This window comes from Pseudorasbora parva, chromosome 22 (genome assembly GCF_024679245.1).
Source record: "Pseudorasbora parva isolate DD20220531a chromosome 22, ASM2467924v1, whole genome shotgun sequence".
NCBI classification, from domain to species: Eukaryota; Metazoa; Chordata; class Actinopteri; order Cypriniformes; family Gobionidae; genus Pseudorasbora; species Pseudorasbora parva.
In genome coordinates this window covers 1,895,229-1,912,877 of record NC_090193.1, presented here as the reverse complement: position 1 = coordinate 1,912,877, position 17,649 = coordinate 1,895,229, and the positions used below count along the sequence as shown (strand labels likewise).

At 37.0% G+C, this 17,649-nt stretch overlaps 1 protein-coding gene across 12 annotated transcripts in view; it reads left to right on the top strand.

Moving 5' to 3' along the window:
- The window catches only part of atp2b2 (ATPase plasma membrane Ca2+ transporting 2), a 298,344-nt gene that overhangs the window by 215,097 nt on the left and 65,598 nt on the right, over nt 1-17,649 (top strand). For 8 of the 12 annotated variants that reach the window (XM_067430946.1, XM_067430944.1, XM_067430955.1 and 5 more), the window contains 5 exons: nt 5,875-6,000; nt 7,748-7,873; nt 12,382-12,414; nt 12,983-13,069; nt 16,426-16,467. In XM_067430946.1, the coding sequence (XP_067287047.1) occupies nt 5,875-6,000; nt 7,748-7,873; nt 12,382-12,414; nt 12,983-13,069; nt 16,426-16,467 (414 nt within the window). The remainder of the gene's footprint in view (nt 1-5,874; nt 6,001-7,747; nt 7,874-12,381; nt 12,415-12,982; nt 13,070-16,425; nt 16,468-17,649) is intronic. The other 4 variants (XM_067430947.1, XM_067430951.1, XM_067430950.1 and 1 more) reach the window with 2 other exon arrangements.

The following is a 17,649-nucleotide window of genomic DNA, read 5'->3' as shown; positions in this document are numbered from 1 at the left end:
ACACACACACAATGGTTCCGATGGCCATGAAGTGGAGCGTTATCAAGAGAGCTTTAAAGCATGACCAGACATCACTGCTGTGCAATGAAGCGAGACTGATCTGTGCCATTCATTTACAGTTTGATTATGAGAGTTGGTCAAGCTAATCATTCTCTCAGACTGAAGGGCTGTGCTGGTTCTGCAGTGTTGGAGAGGTTCCGGTTTATATTCCGGATCTCCTGAACAAGTGGGAGGCAGATAATGTATGCGTTGACAGTGATGGAGCGATCCTGTGGGTGAGAGCTTTTGGCAGGCTGGAAGAGGACGTCCATCTCCTTGACTAGTACAGTGGTGGTTAGCAGTCCCTGGCTTACCGTTATTTTTGAATATGTGTGGGAGTTGATATGATACATTGCAAAGATGGAAAATGAAAGCAGAATTATCTCTGAAAGAAAATATATTTTTTGATATATATATTAAACAACAGAAGGGCCAAATACCGAACCCTGGGGAACTCCTGCAATATAGTGTTTCTTATTGTTGCACAACACACTGCCAGCCTTGTCATTTTGATATCGACTCAGTTAACTAAAAAAAAATTTGGAGAGAGATTCCGTTGTGAAATCCTTGACAAGTGCCATCTTAGAGGATCAACTTTGGAATTCTTTGGAGACAGCAATATTGATCCAGATTTGTTGTTTGGAGAAACTGAAGGGATTGTTGGAAGGAACACAAAGGCACTAAGAAGAGCTTTTGAGATTAGATTCTGAAATATGCTCCATTGCTGAGTGGCTGCCTGTGTTCAGAAACAGTTTTGTCCCTGTTGTGCTCTTGACCATTTGATTTAACTCGTTAAGCTGAAGACCCAGTTGTGCTTGCTGTAAGTCACTTTGAAAATTATGTAAAAAAAAAAAAAAATAATCCCACCATGAGTGCTTAACCTTTAAGGGGGCCTATAATGCCACTTAAAAAAAAAAAAAAGTCTCTGGTGTTCACAGAGTGTGTATGTGAAGTTTCAGCTCAAAATACCCCACAGATCTTTTTATATCATGTTAAAAATGTCACATTTGAAAAAACAGTTTTGTGTTTGTCACTTTAAATGCAAATGAGCTGCTGCTCCCGCCCCCTTTCAGGAAGAGGGCGGAGCTTTAAGAGCTGGTGTTAGCAGCTCCGATTTCCTCTCGCAGACACACACTGAAAATGTCAGAAACTGTTCAGACTTTTATGTTCAAACCGGACATAGTCAAAGATGGAGAGACTCCAGAAGAAGAGACGACATGTAGAATGAGACGGGAAGCTTCTGAATGGATAGAGGTATCTTCAAGTCATCGATTATTATATTTTGTCATGATAATCTCTAAACCGCTAGAGTGGGAACTGTTGTGAGTTGAGCCAGAGAATATCTGCAGATGGAGAGAGAACAGGGATAGTTTAGTTTAATTACGGTTATAATATCTGCCGATGAAGAGAGAACAGGGATAGTTTAGTTTAATTACGGTTATAATATATGCCGATGAAGAGAGAACAGGGATAGTTTAGTTTAATTACGGTTATAATATCTGCTGATGAAGAGAGAACAGGGATAGTTTAGTTTAATTACGGTTATAATATCTGCTGATGAAGAGAGAACAGGGATAGTTTAGTTTAATTACGGTTATAATATCTGCCGATGAAGAGAGAACAGGGATAGTTTAGTTTAATTACGGTTATAATATCTGCAGATGGAGAGAGAACAGGGATAGTTTAGTTTAATTATGGTTATAATATCTGCTGATGAAGAGAGAACAGGGATAGTTTAGTTTAATTACGGTTATAATATCTGCCGATGAAGAGAGAACAGGGATAGTTTAGTTTAATTACGGTTATAATATCTGCTGATGAAGAGAGAACAGGGATAGTTTAGTTTAATTACGGTTATAATATCTGCCGATGAAGAGAGAACAGGGATAGTTTAGTTTAATTACGGTTATAATATCTGCCGATGAAGAGAGAACAGGGATAGTTTAGTTTAATTACGGTTATAATATCTGCTGATGAAAAGAGAACAGGGATAGTTTAGTTTAATTACGGTTATAATATCTGCAGATGAAGAGAGAACAGGGATAGTTTAGTTTAATTACGGTTATAATATCTGCTGATGAAGAGAGAACAGGGATAGTTTAGTTTAATTACGGTTATAATATCTGCCGATGAAGAGAGAACAGGGATAGTTTAGTTTAATTACGGTTATAATATCTGCAGATGAAGAGAGAACAGGGATAGTTTAGTTTAATTACAGTTATAATATCTGCAGATGAAGAGAGAACAGGGATAGTTTAGTTTAATTACGGTTATAATATCTGCAGATGAAGAGAGAACAGGGATAGTTTAGTTTAATTACGGTTATAATATCTGCCGATGAAGAGAGAACAGGGATAGTTTAGTTTAATTACGGTTATAATATCTGCCGATGAAGAGAGAACAGGGATAGTTTAGTTTAATTACGGTTATAATATCTGCCGATGAAGAGAGAACAGGCATAGTTTAGTTTAATTACGGTTATAATATCTGCAGATGAAGAGAGAACAGGGATAGTTTAGTTTAATTACAGTTATAATATCTGCAGATGAAGAGAGAACAGGGATAGTTTAGTTTAATTACGGTTATAATATCTGCAGATGAAGAGAGAACAGGGATAGTTTAGTTTAATTACGGTTATAATATCTGCTGATGAAGAGAGAACAGGGATAGTTTAGTTTAATTACGGTTATAATATCTGCCGATGAAGAGAGAACAGGGATAGTTTAGTTTAATTACGGTTATAATATCTGCAGATGAAGAGAGAACAGGGATAGTTTAGTTTAATTACGGTTATAATATCTGCAGATGAAGAGAGAACAGGGATAGTTTAGTTTAATTACGGTTATAATATCTGCAGATGAAGAGAGAACAGGGATAGTTTAGTTTAATTACGGTTATAATATCTGCCGATGAAGAGAGAACAGGGATAGTTTAGTTTAATTACGGTTATAATATCTGCCGATGAAGAGAGAACAGGGATAGTTTAGTTTAATTACGGTTATAATATCTGCCGATGAAGAGAGAACAGGCATAGTTTAGTTTAATTACGGTTATAATATCTGCAGATGAAGAGAGAACAGGGATAGTTTAGTTTAATTACAGTTATAATATCTGCTGATGAAGAGAGAACAGGGATAGTTTAGTTTAATTACGGTTATAATATCTGCAGATGAAGAGAGAACAGGGATAGTTTAGTTTAATTACGGTTATAATATCTGCTGATGAAGAGAGAACAGGGATAGTTTAGTTTAATTACGGTTATAATATCTGCAGATGAAGAGAGAACAGGGATAGTTTAGTTTAATTACAGTTATAATATCTGCCGATGAAGAGAGAACAGGGATAGTTTAGTTTAATTACGGTTATAATATCTGCTGATGAAGAGAGAACAGGCATAGTTTAGTTTAATTACGGTTATAATATCTGCCGATGAAGAGAGAACAGGGATAGTTTAGTTTAATTACAGTTATAATATCTGCTGATGAAGAGAGAACATGGATAGTTTAGATTAATTACGGTTATAATATCTGCTGATGAAGAGAGAACAGGCATAGTTTAGTTTAATTACGGTTATAATATCTGCCGATGAAGAGAGAACAGGGATAGTTTAGTTTAATTACGGTTATAATATCTGCCGATGAAGAGAGAACAGGGATAGTTTAGTTTAATTACGGTTATAATATCTGCAGATGAAGAGAGAACAGGGATAGTTTAGTTTAATTACGGTTATAATATCTGCAGATGAAGAGAGAACAGGGATAGTTTAGTTTAATTACGGTTATAATATCTGCTGATGAAGAGAGAACAGGGATAGTTTAGTTTAATTACGGTTATAATATCTGCTGATGAAGAGAGAACAGGGATAGTTTAGTTTAATTACGGTTATAATATCTGCCGATGAAGAGAGAACAGGCATAGTTTAGTTTAATTACGGTTATAATATCTGCAGATGAAGAGAGAACAGGGATAGTTTAGTTTAATTACGGTTATAATATCTGCCGATGAAGAGAGAACAGGGATAGTTTAGTTTAATTACAGTTATAATATCTGCCGATGAAGAGAGAACAGGGATAGTTTAGTTTAATTACGGTTATAATATCTGCCGATGAAGAGAGAACAGGGATAGTTTAGTTTAATTACGGTTATAATATCTGCAGATGAAGAGAGAACAGGGATAGTTTAGTTTAATTACGGTTATAATATCTGCCGATGAAGAGAGAACAGGGATAGTTTAGTTTAATTACGGTTATAATATCTGCCGATGAAGAGAGAACAGGGATAGTTTAGTTTAATTACGGTTATAATATCTGCAGATGAAGAGAGAACAGGGATAGTTTAGTTTAATTACGGTTATAATATCTGCAGATGAAGAGAGAACAGGGATAGTTTAGTTTAATTACGGTTATAATATCTGCCGATGAAGAGAGAACAGGGATAGTTTAGTTTAATTACGGTTATAATATCTGCAGATGAAGAGAGAACAGGGATAGTTTAGTTTAATTACGGTTATAATATCTGCCGATGAAGAGAGAACAGGGATAGTTTAGTTTAATTACGGTTATAATATCTGCAGATGAAGAGAGAACAGGGATAGTTTAGTTTAATTACGGTTATAATATCTGCAGATGAAGAGAGAACAGGGATAGTTTAGTTTAATTACAGTTATAATATCTGCTGATGAAGAGAGAACAGGGATAGTTTAGTTTAATTACGGTTATAATATCTGCAGATGAAGAGAGAACGGGGATAGTTTAGTTTAATTACGGTTATAATATCTGCTGATGAAGAGAGAACAGGGATAGTTTAGTTTAATTACGGTTATAATATCTGCTGATGAAGAGAGAACAGGGATAGTTTAGTTTAATTACGGTTATAATATCTGCCGATGAAGAGAGAACAGGCATAGTTTAGTTTAATTACGGTTATAATATCTGCAGATGAAGAGAGAACAGGGATAGTTTAGTTTAATTACGGTTATAATATCTGCCGATGAAGAGAGAACAGGGATAGTTTAGTTTAATTACAGTTATAATATCTGCCGATGAAGAGAGAACAGGGATAGTTTCGTTTAATTACGGTTATAATATCTGCAGATGAAGAGAGAACAGGGATAGTTTAGTTTAATTACAGTTATAATATCTGCCGATGAAGAGAGAACAGGGATAGTTTAGTTTAATTACGGTTATAATATCTGCTGATGAAGAGAGAACAGGGATAGTTTAGTTTAATTACGGTTATAATATCTGCTGATGAAGAGAGAACAGGGATAGTTTAGTTTAATTACGGTTATAATATCTGCTGATGAAGAGAGAACAGGGATTTACGTTATAACTGATGATGTCATCTTGCTTTGTGACATGCCATTGCATTTGTGTTCATACTGTATCAATAAATGTTAAAGACGAATGACCGCTTGAGCGACTCTCAAATGTGCTCGACTACAGCAACTCTTCCTCTTCTCCTCGTTCCCAGGGGCGGGGTTATGTAAATTTTAGGGTTAGCGATGTCAGTAACCTGTGAATAAGCTTGTTGAAGTCCCTACCAGTCGTTTGTTGTAGTCCTTAAAAAGCAATTTCTGTAAAAGAAAATATCTCTCTTTACTTTGAACTTCGAGCATCATGACTTTGAAGAAGTTTAAACAGCAACATTACACTCTAACTAAAGATTAATATGTCAAATCATAATCAACCACCCCTTTAAGAAGCCCTTCTGTTCTGATGCATCAAGTTTTATTATGTGTTTCTGTGTGGATAGCTCCTCTTTTTTGTAAGTGTGATTTGGTGAGGCATATGTCTTTCTTATTAATTCTACTATATTTACATGTTAAATTGACAGGTGACCTGCTCCCAGCTGACGGGGTCTTGATACAAGGCAACGATCTGAAGATCGATGAGAGTTCCCTGACGGGAGAATCCGACCATGTGCGCAAAAATGCGGATAAAGACCCGATGCTTCTCTCTGGTGAATCCCTCTTTACTACTATATTCTACTTTCACAACCTTCATTCTGTTGAGCTCTTATACACATAATAAATGTTAAAGTTCTTCATCCACTTGCTTTATTTACTGATCAGACAAGTCATCAGAAAAGTAAAATCGATCAACACATGCAAAATATATAATTGGCATTTCACACAAAGGCTTAAAAATTCTAACTTTTTTAATACATGGTTATTGAAAGGAGGTGTTTAACCGTGACAATGTGCTATATGTTATATTATTGACTTAATACTATAATTTGCTTATTTTTCCTCTTATGTTGTAGAAAGGACCCAAAAATGTCATTATTTAGTTTTCAATGTCATTATTATATTTCTGTAGCTCTTTACAATGAGGTAGTATTAGTGAACATCAGTTAATGCATTAGTTAACATGAACTAACTCTGAGCAATGCCTGTAGCTTTACTGTTTTTGTAAGGTTATCTTACTGTACATATTTACATTAGTTTACGTAGCAGTTGACACACAGACTAAGGATGAACATTTCTAACTCACCATCTGACTCTAAAGGTCAAAATGCTGTTGTCACATCAATGTTAACTCTTTGTTAAGTGCTACCAATATTTGAAACATGTGGTAACAATATTGTGTGCAAAATTTGGGCCACGGTTAAAAATTATATATTTTTTGGCAATTAATTAACAATTTTGAACATTAGTCAATACACTGTGAACTAATATAAAAAAAGCAATGAATACTTTTTTTTTTTTTTAAACTATGCTTATTTTATGAAATACATTAACTAATGTAAACAAATGGGACCTTGTTGTCGAGTGTCACCACTAATAATTTAAACATATACTGGTGTGTATATATATATATATATATATATATATATATATATATATATATATATATATATATATATATATATATATATATATTAGTACACCTTATTCAGTGCTACACACTTTTAACACTTTTAACCCCAAAACTGTCACCCAACCCCAAGTTGTGTTCCAAATTTGAATTTGATATCACAAAAATTGAAGTTCCCATGAGATTTTGTTTCGCCGCTGTACCAAAAATAGCCACCAGGTGTCATCCACATTCCACTGATTGTTTTTTTGATGTATTTTACTGTACATTTATGTCCAAATATCACTTCCATCACAAAACAGTCACCAAATATGTAACCTTGAGACTGACCTTTCAGACGATGTACGTTTTGTCAAGATTAAAAAAGATTTTAATTATAAAGTAATTAAAATAAATGTTGTAATATTAAACAAGACACTGCCCACTAGGGGGACAGGCCTGCTGGAAGAAATTTCAGAACCGTTTGAGTAACGCAACATCCGATTTTTTGAGTTCGTAGGCTTTTGAATGATACCTAATTTATGATGATTACTCAAATATAGGATACGAAAAAAAGGCCATAAAAAAAAGAGTGCCAAGCGTCCAACCTGTGGGACGGTGACAGTTAAGGGTTTTTTAATGATTCTACAATTTTATATTGTCAAGCTAGTGCAGTTGTCTGCTCAGTTTTTACACTGATGGTACATTTGAGAACATAAACTCTATTAATTAGCTTTCATGAATGAGCCAGTTATCACTTGTACAGTCAGGTGTGTGTGAGGGATGGGTGTTTCAGACAGCAGACGTCTATGAGATCATGCATTGTGTCATTTGTGCTGAGGTCAGGGCATCAGGCCTGCTATTACTTACAGTTTCTCCATGACTTACTGCGCTGTTAACTGAACCCCCAGGCACCCATGTGATGGAGGGCTCGGGTCGGATGGTGGTCATGGCCGTCGGGGTGAACTCTCAGACCGGGATCATCTTCACTTTGCTCGGTGCTGGCGGAGAGGAGGAGGAGAAGAAAGAGAAGAAAGGTGCGTAGCTAAAGCTCGGCCTGGCGAAACTTCAGCACTGCAAAAAAAATGCTCTTCTTACTCAGTATTTTTGTCTTGTTTCTAGTCCAAACATCTAAAAAAATTGGAAATAAGAAGTATTTACTATACAAGCAAAAATAATTGTCTTGTTTTGGGAAAAAATAACTAAAAAATAAGAGAGTTTTTGCTTAAAATAAGCTAAATAATCTGCCAATGGGGTGAGAAAAATAATCTTAAAACAACATTATTTTTCTCACCCCATTGGCAGATTATTTATCTTTTTTTAAGCAAAAACTCTCTTCATTACTTGTCTTGTAAATGTTTCTTAATGTAAGAATTTTTAGATATTTAAGGTCTTTGCACACTGAGTCCGATATTTTTGCATGCGTTTTCTCGTATTGGTGTCGTGATCCGAAAAACTCGTCACGCACAGAGACCTTGCACACTGAGTCCGATGCGGATTAATGAATACGTTATGGGAAAGAAAAAAAACGTTAAACAAGACAAAGTGACATCTAGTGAGGATGATTTGTTTGTCCTGAGGAGATTGTGTTCATCCACTCCTGCGATCACGTAGAGAGGAGAGTTTCCCCTCCTTATCCAGCGGGATTATCCAGACCGACCGATTCAAAGTTTCAGTGTCAGCGGCTCAGTTTGATGCTTTGCTAGCGATACTGGAGTCACATATTAATAAGAAGACCACTAATTTCCGTGAATCAATTGATCCCGAACACCTGGCAGTATGTCGTGTATCCGATCACAAACACGTACGCACACACACAGCTTTACAGAGACTTGATGTGCTATAATTATAGCTGTGATATAATAATATCTGTGGTATTTTTGCTAGAATAATATGTATGGTGGCTCTGAGTTGTCAAAATGTCTCTCATAATGCGTTTTTACGGATGCGAAAACACAGAAAATCGAACCTGTTCCGAATGTTTTTTTGACGGACGAAAGTTTCGGAGGCAGTGTGCAAGTGTGATTGACAGGGGCGTAGCACCAAATTTTGGGCCCTGGGTACAAACCATCTTGCTGGGCCCCTGTACCATGTATGTGTATGTATAGAAAACTGACTTTTAAGGCCCCCCCCCCTGCCTCGGGCCCCGGTTACTCAGTACCCTTTATCCCCCCAGTCCCACGCCCCTGGTGATTGACATAACGTGAGGTCGAATTTATTTTTTGATGTGCGTAAATTTCGCATGCGAATTACAGACTCAGTGTGCAAAGACCTTTAGACTAAAAACAGGACAAAAATACTAAGTAAGAATTTTTTTTTTTTTTGCAGTGAGCAGAGCTGCCTAGAACACGTGTGTGTGTACGGGGATCAACATTCATATTGTTATAGCAATTATTAAAGCATTTACCTTTTTTTCTAATATCAGCACATCTTTGTTATCCTCAAAACACTGGGGACATTGAGGGAAATGAACATTATAAAGCATCTTAAAAATCAAAACACAGTTTATAATTGATAAATCTGTTCCTGTTTTAGCGAAGCATTTAATGTACATGAGCAATATTTTCCACACGCGAGGCCGGTTGTGTATTTACTATTGCTCATATTTCATGGCTTGAACAAACTTCTGTTCTAACCCAAAGTATTAAAGGGGCAGTTCACCTAAAAATGTAAATTCTGTCATTAATTCCTCACCCTCATGTCGGTCCAAACATGTACGATTTTGGTTCATCTTCAGAACACACAAATGCTATCTTTTTTAGGAAAAATGAGAGATTTCTGTCCCTCCAATGACAGTCTATGCAACTACCACATTGACGCTTCAAAAAGTTCAGAAAGAAATTGTAAAAATTATAAACATTCATCAACTTACACATCAGTTGTGGTAAACGAAAGCTCAAGCATGTTCATTTGAGATGCGAAAAACAATGAGGCTCATTCTCGTGTTACGCTTCACGTTTGAGCTTCTCAAGAGCCAATGAGGTTCATTCTCGTGTTACGCTTCACGTTTGAGCTTCTCAAGAACCAATGAGGTTCATTCTCGTGTTACGCTTCACGTTTGAGCTTCTCAAGAACCAATGAGGTTCATTCTCGTGTTACGCTTCACGTTTGAGCTTCTCAAGAACCAATGAGGTTCATTCTCGTGTTACGCATCACGTTTGAGCTTCTCAAGAACCAATGAGGTTCATTCTTGTGTTACGCATCACGTTTGAGCTTCTCAAGAACCAATGAGGTTCATTCTCGTGTGACGCATCACGTTTGAGCTTCTCAAGAACCAATGAGGTTCATTCTCGTGTTACGCATCACGTTTGAGCTTCTCAAGAACCAATGAGGTTCATTCTCGTGTGACGCATCACGTTTGAGCTTCTCAAGAACCAATGAGGTTAATTTTGTGTTACGCATCACGTTTGAGCTTCTCAAGAACCAATGAGGTTCATTCTCGTGTGACGCATCACGTTTGAGCTTCTCAAGAACCAATGAGGTTCATTCTCGTGTTACGCATCACGTTTGAGCTTCTCAAGAACCAATGAGGTTCATTCTCGTGTTACGCATCACGTTTGAGCTTCTCAAGAACCAATGAGGTTCATTCTCGTGTGACGCATCACGTTTGAGCTTCTCAAGAACCAATGAGGTTCATTCTCGTGTTACGCATCACGTTTGAGCTTCTCAAGAACCAATGAGGTTCATTCTCGTGTTACGCATCACGTTTGAGCTTCTCAAGAACCAAAGAGGTTCATTCTCGTGTTACGCGTCACGTTTGAGCTTCTCAAGAACCAATGAGGTTCATTCTCGTGTTACGCATCACGTTTGAGCTTCTCAAGAACCAATGAGGTTCATTCTCGTGTGACGCGTCACGTTTGAGCTTCTCAAGAACCAATGAGGTTCATTCTCGTGTTACGCATCACGTTTGAGCTTCTCAAGAACCAATGAGGTTCATTCTCGTGTTACGCATCACGTTTGAGCTTCTCAAGAACCAATGAGGTTCATTCTCGTGTTACGCGTCACGTTTGAGCTTCTCAAGAACCAATGAGGTTAATTTTGTGTTACGCATCACGTTTGAGCTTCTCAAGAACCAATGAGGTTCATTCTCGTGTTACGCATCACGTTTGAGCTTCTCAAGAACCAATGAGGTTCATTCTCGTGTTACGCATCACGTTTGAGCTTCTCAAGAACCAATGAGGTTCATTCTCGTGTGACGCATCACGTTTGAGCTTCTCAAGAACCAATGAGGTTCATTCTCGTGTTACGCATCACGTTTGAGCTTCTCAAGAACCAATGAGGTTCATTCTCGTGTTACGCATCACGTTTGAGCTTCTCAAGAGCCAATGAGGCTCATTCTCGTGTTACGCGTCACGTTTGAGCTTCTCAAGAACCAATGAGGTTCATTCTCGTGTTACGCCTCACGTTTGAGCTTCTCAAGAGCCAATGAGGTTCATTCTCGTGTTACGCGTCACGTTTGAGCTTCTCAAGAACCAATGAGGTTAATTCTCGTGTTACGCATCACGTTTGAGCTTCCGGAAGAGCTGATTCGGTTGAGGTTCTGTTTTAGCCTGGATGCCAGCCGAACTTAGCCCTGCCCACAACATTTTTAGGTCGGGAAGTTCGGTCTTGACTGGATCCGTAGAGGGCAATGATTGACAGATTATCATCAGAAACGTAACCAGCCACGTCATCAAAGAGCACTTGGGTTGAATTAGTTTACAACAATGATGGCTGCTGAAGAACTGAGATGTATAGATTCTGCCATCGCGTATTATAGAAGATATCGACAGCGCATTCATTTTGGAGCAGAGGACCGCGATCAAGGCATTTGTCGATGGGAAAGATGTCTTTAGCATCTGTAGCTCTGATTGGTTGTATGTCTGTCCAATTAATCACGCCCCATAATCACAGCCCAATGGAGCATCAGACTAGAATTGAATATGACCACATCAGGCTAGTTCTGTTTATGTCCGTGGATCAATGTTTAAAAACCTAAAATCAGAAATGATTGAGTATCCTCAGAATATTTGGATTAAATTGCTCAATACATATGGATTTGTTCTATGATCCCTTAATAAACTTTTTGAAGCGTCAAAGCGGTAGTTGCGTAGCTGCCAACAGAGGGACAGAAATCTCTCATATTTCTCATAAGTGTTCCGAACACGAACGAAAGTCTTACGGATTTGGAACGACTTAAGGGTGAGTATTTAATGACGATTTCTGGGAGAACTAACCCTTTAAAGTACGGTGCGTAACTCATCCCACAGGTTTGATATCTCATGTGTTGTTGAGGAGCGGTGTGCTGTTACTATTGGACTCCAGCAACACCTGCCAATCGCTCACATGCTGATGAGTTTTGCACTGCAAATAAAGTATCAAAAGAACAATCAGCTCCCTTTCCCTCGATCAGAGACTGCTTTTGGGTAGAACGTGCGCTGTTTTGAGTGCGCACAGCGGCTACTTCAAGTGCTTTTTCTGGTTGGGTATAGTATGTGCTGCCCACAGCGTTTGTCAGCATTTGTCAAGGCCTTATGTGTTTGTTATTCTGCAAACTGCCACACAGGTCAGACTCTGGAGGATGGCCATCAGCTGACAGGTAGAGTATGCATCTCTGTACCCGAGGACATCCGCAGTAACGGTCATTTTTTACCCCACTAAACCTGCTCAATCCCTCCCGAACCCTGCTTTAGCAACCGTGATCTTTCACTTAAAAAGAAGCTCTTTTTAAGTATTCAAAGAAATGCATTTCATCCATGATCGGGAGGTTGTGATGCACCCTCAGGTCCGGAGAGATTGATATCCGATCGATCACGGTTTCGTAGCCTCGTAGTCTGACACCCTACTGTTGTGATTCAAGCTCTTGGATTTGATTTCGAAGCATGCTTTTAATTTGGTTGTTTTATTTTTTATTTTTTCAATCACCTGTTCTTACCGTATTTGGTAGTGTAAATAGCAATTGGAACTCTAGCTAGTTGTAACGTTGATCACTGTGTCGTTTTGTGCCTCGACTTTTTGTCTGCCATATTATGTGTAACCTGTCTTATGTTGCAGTGTTTTTTCCCATCAATGTCATTCTTTAAAAGTCACCTTTCTGTTGACAGCAGTGTATTGAGAGAGTACTAATGGTGATAACCATGCTACTTTTGTTCATTATTACCGGCTAGACTGCTCCCATCCCTCCTCACACCCCATCGCGACTATAGCTACCGATGGCGCGGCAAACGCCCCTGGTAATACCAGCCTAGTCAATGGTAGGTTGAGCAGACCTCCGCTGTCCGTCACTCTCTGGCTCCGCCTCTCCTTCCCCAAATGTCTTGATCTTCCTTTCCTGTCCTCTCAGTGCATGACTCCTCTGATCGCTAACTCCTTTTTTTGTTCTCTTCCCTCTTCTACACTTTCCGTTCTTTTTATTTTTACGTATGCCAACAACAGCTACACAATGTGGATCGTCCCATTGGTTGAAACTATAACTGGAACTCAAGCATAAGCTAAATAAGAATTACATTAGCAACTGATTGAAGTTTTAGTGTGTAAACTTCACATTTCGGAGAGAAAATCGTGACTTACCGTGTGGTGTCTTTGGTATGTTGAAATACGATTTGATGTGATGTGAAATATAACTTAAATTTGTGATTTTACAACAGTATCCCACTCGTATTCGATTGTTAAATTGTAGCATGCATATGCTATCATTCATTGTTTTTTTTTTCTAAAGAAATTATTGATTTTTTTTAGCAAGGATGCAATAAATTGATCAAAAGGGACAGACATTTATAATGTTACAAAAGATTCTATTTCAAATAAAGGCTGTTTTTATGACTATTCTATTAATTGAAGAATAAAATGTATCAGTTAAAAAAACTGTGTTCAACACTGATAATCATAAGTGTGTGTTGATGATCAGATCTTCATCTGAGAATGATTAGTGAAGGATCATGTGACACTGAAGACTGGAGGAATGATGATAAACTCAGCTTTGATCACAGGAATACATCACACTTTACTGTATATTAACATAGAGAACAGATATTTAAAAAACATTCAAGAATTTCCCGCACCCAAACTTTCGAATCATAGTGTGCAAAAATATTGCAGTATTAAAGATAATGTATAACATATACATACAATAACCGTGTTTGTAAATATTCAAAAACTCACAAATTAATTAGTAAATTAGTAAAAAAAAGTTCATGTTACTGCGTCACTTGTCGTTTTTTTTTAACTTGTTGAGTTAAGTTAAAGTGCGCCATAAAATAAATGTAAATGACTTTCCTTTAAAGCGGAACGATATGAAATGTATTTGCTTTCCAATTTAATTTAATTTAATTTAATTTAATTTAATTTAATTTAATTTAATTTAATTTAATTTAATTTAATTTAATTTAATTTAATTTAATTTAATTTAATTTAATTTAATTTAATTTAATTTAATTTATACACTACTGTTGAAAAGTGTTTGATCTGTAAGATTTTTTATGTTTTTAGAAGAAGTCTCTTCTGCTCACCAAGGCTGCATTTATTCGATTAAAAATACATTACAATCAGTAATATTGTGAAATATAAGTGTGATTTATTCCTGTGATCAAAGCTGAGTTTATCATCATTACTCGAGTCTTCAGCGTCTCATGATCCTTCACTAATCATTCTCATATGAGGATCTGATCATCAACACACACTTATGATTATTATCAGTGTTTTTCTGGATCATTTAATGAATAGAAAATTCTAAAGAACAGTATTTATCTGAAATATTATACTACGTTTAAAAGTTTTGTGTCCCTAAGAATGTATTTTTTAAAATGTATTTAAATACTTAAATAAATGAATATTCACCAAGGATGCATTATAAGTGACATCTATAATGTTACCAAAGATTATATTTCAGATAAAGGCTGTTTTTTTATGAACTGTCTATTAATAAAATAATCTGTTTTCAACACTGATAATAATCATAATTTTTTTGTAAGCAGCAAATCATCATATTAGAATGATTTTTTATGTTATTTTAATTGTTTTAATTTATTTTTATTTTTATGAAGCCAGTTCTGAACCGGTTTCCAAACCCGAGATTGATAAATGATGTCCTAGAAACATTTCAGCAATGTTTAAGATAAAACTGTCCCGTATTCCCCCACTCCAGTGCCCATGGGGGTGTGTGCGCTGGGATAAACCCGACTCTGTGGTTCTGAGTGCACTGTAAAAAATAAAAACGGGAAATGTGCTGGTCATTTACTGCCATTACATTATTCAGTAATTTTACATAAATTTCCGTTAACCCTTAAAACACAAACTAATGCAACGTGTAAATCAAAATACAGGTAAAACACCTGTAAAAAAAACAAATACGGAAAATTCCTTCATATTTATACAGTACATTGTGCCCTATTTTTAGGGACGTTTTTTACAGTGTGTGTTGTCCTCCTCTTCCCTTCCTCCTGTGCTGTTGCATGGCTGTTCTTCCTCCCGCATGTCCAGTAGAGTCGTGCTGTTTCTCTTGTCCTCATTGTGTTGAGTGTTTCTCTTCCATTTATCCTCCATGGAATATCTTCTGAACAACTACTTCCCAATTCTGCCTGTATGACAAATCCAACATGTCCTCCAACCAATACGCCTATATAGGTCGTTTGTCACTTCCTTGAAATACGACACAGGAGCGTTTTCTAAAGTTGTGCTCCTATCGACAAGAGGACACTTTCATTTTAAAGCATTTTTCCCTTTTATCTGCTTACTATTTCAGGTTTTTCATAGCTCAGTTGGTAAAGCATTGCACTATACAACACCACAATGTGATCAAGCGATCGTGACTTCGATCCCAGGGAACACATGTGCTCTTAAAGTGTGTATGATCTATAAATCACTGGGTAGGTTTAGGGATGGGGTGTGTGTAGTTGTTCATTTTTGCTAAATGGAAATATAACAAATGTTGATAAAAAGTCCACACATTGCATTAAAATGAACACGCATTTTGATTGGTAACGACAGTCATACGTCATTTCAATACGTCACGTAACACGACACTGTCATTATTTTTAATAGAGGACACATGACTTTAACGTAAATATAGGTCGTAATAAGGTGCTTGAAAAACGACCTATAGTCATATTGTTTTGGAGGACAGGTTGGACAAATCATAGTGCCAAACCAAGATATGACTAGTACGAGTGTAAAAGGATAGATATTCCATGGCACTCCTGTCAAAATGACATGAAAACACACAACAGAGCCTCCTTATCGGTTGGATCAAATGCACACACACACACACACACACACACACACACACACACACACACACACACACACACACACACACACACACACACACACACACACACACACACACACACACACACACACACACACACACACACACACACAGCGCATCTGAACACATGTATACCTATATGTGGATGCATCCAGCCATAACACACCTCAAAACTTCATTATGAAACAACTCTATGTTATGTATGTGACTCACAATGATGTTGATAAATTACTCATTCTCTGTCTTCCTTTTTGATTTGATTTCACTGTAATGTCCATGTGATGAATGTTTTATCGTCTGCTTTCTGTTATTTTTGTCCTGTGTCTGTGGATGCCTTCATCTTAGGTAAAATGCAGGATGGAAATATGGAGAACAACCAGACCAAAGGTAACCCGCTTTCACTTTACCGCTGGTTTGAGCGCTCACCATTATTTTATTCCTCCGCTGGTTCCCATCGAGGCGGTTCAGATGTCAGCTCGTCTGTTTGTGCCGCTTCTCACTTCCTGTCCTTGTCCAATGATGAAGCGAATGAGTTTTGTAGCAGCCTGTAGTCTTTATGGTTTTTGCTCTGTGCTTCGGCAGAAATATCCAGACGGTTCAAGAAATAGTGAAAATTAAATGAGTGTATTGATAACATAAGTGTATTGATGTATTAAAGGGATAGTTCACTTTAAAATGTAAATCCTGTCATCCTTTACTCACCCTCAAGTTGTTTCAAACCTGTATGAGTTTCTTTCTTCAGCTGAACACAAGGGAAGATATTTTGAAGAATGTCAGTAACTGAACAGTTAACTGGAGCCATTGACTGACATAGTAGGAAAAAAAAATACTACAGAAGTCAATGGCTCCAGTTAACTGTTAGGTTACTGACATTCTTCAAAATATCTTCCCTTGTGTTCAGCTGAAGAAAGAAACTCATACAGGTTTGAAACAACTTGAGGGTGAGTAAAGGATGACAGAATTTTCATTTTAAAGTGAACTATCCCTTTAAGCTAGCAGCTGCTTCATATTTTGCGAATGACTTATGAATAAATGCTTTGCGATGATAGAGTCTGTGTTCAGTTGCGGTGAACCCATCAAGTTTCTGATCATTTGCAGGTCTTAAAGTTGAATACACTCAAACAAATGAACTTTAACAGTTGTTAGTTGCACTCAAATCATCCTTGTTCACTTTATTTAAAAAAACGCATGTAACTACATGAACTTAAATTTACTGAGTTGTTTCTACTAATAATGAGTATTGACAGCTTTAATTAATAAGTGTTTGTTCGGTTAACTTAACATGAGTGAAACAAACAAACTGGGCAGTGGATCTGTACTTCCCAGCATGCTTTGCAAGGGACTGAATATGGAGAGTACATTTAGGGACTTTTTATGTTAGTGTTTAAAGTTCAGTTATGTTGGACATTTAGAAGAGTTTCAGTGAGTTTGTGGTTAGCATTATGCAGAAGAGTGGCTGTGTTTAGGGATCGCACACACACACATTTATTGGTTGTAATTCCTGCCCTAAATTGAATTGAGGTTGTCCAATGGGTTATTTTTGCATTTTGTTTGTAAAAATATGCTTGT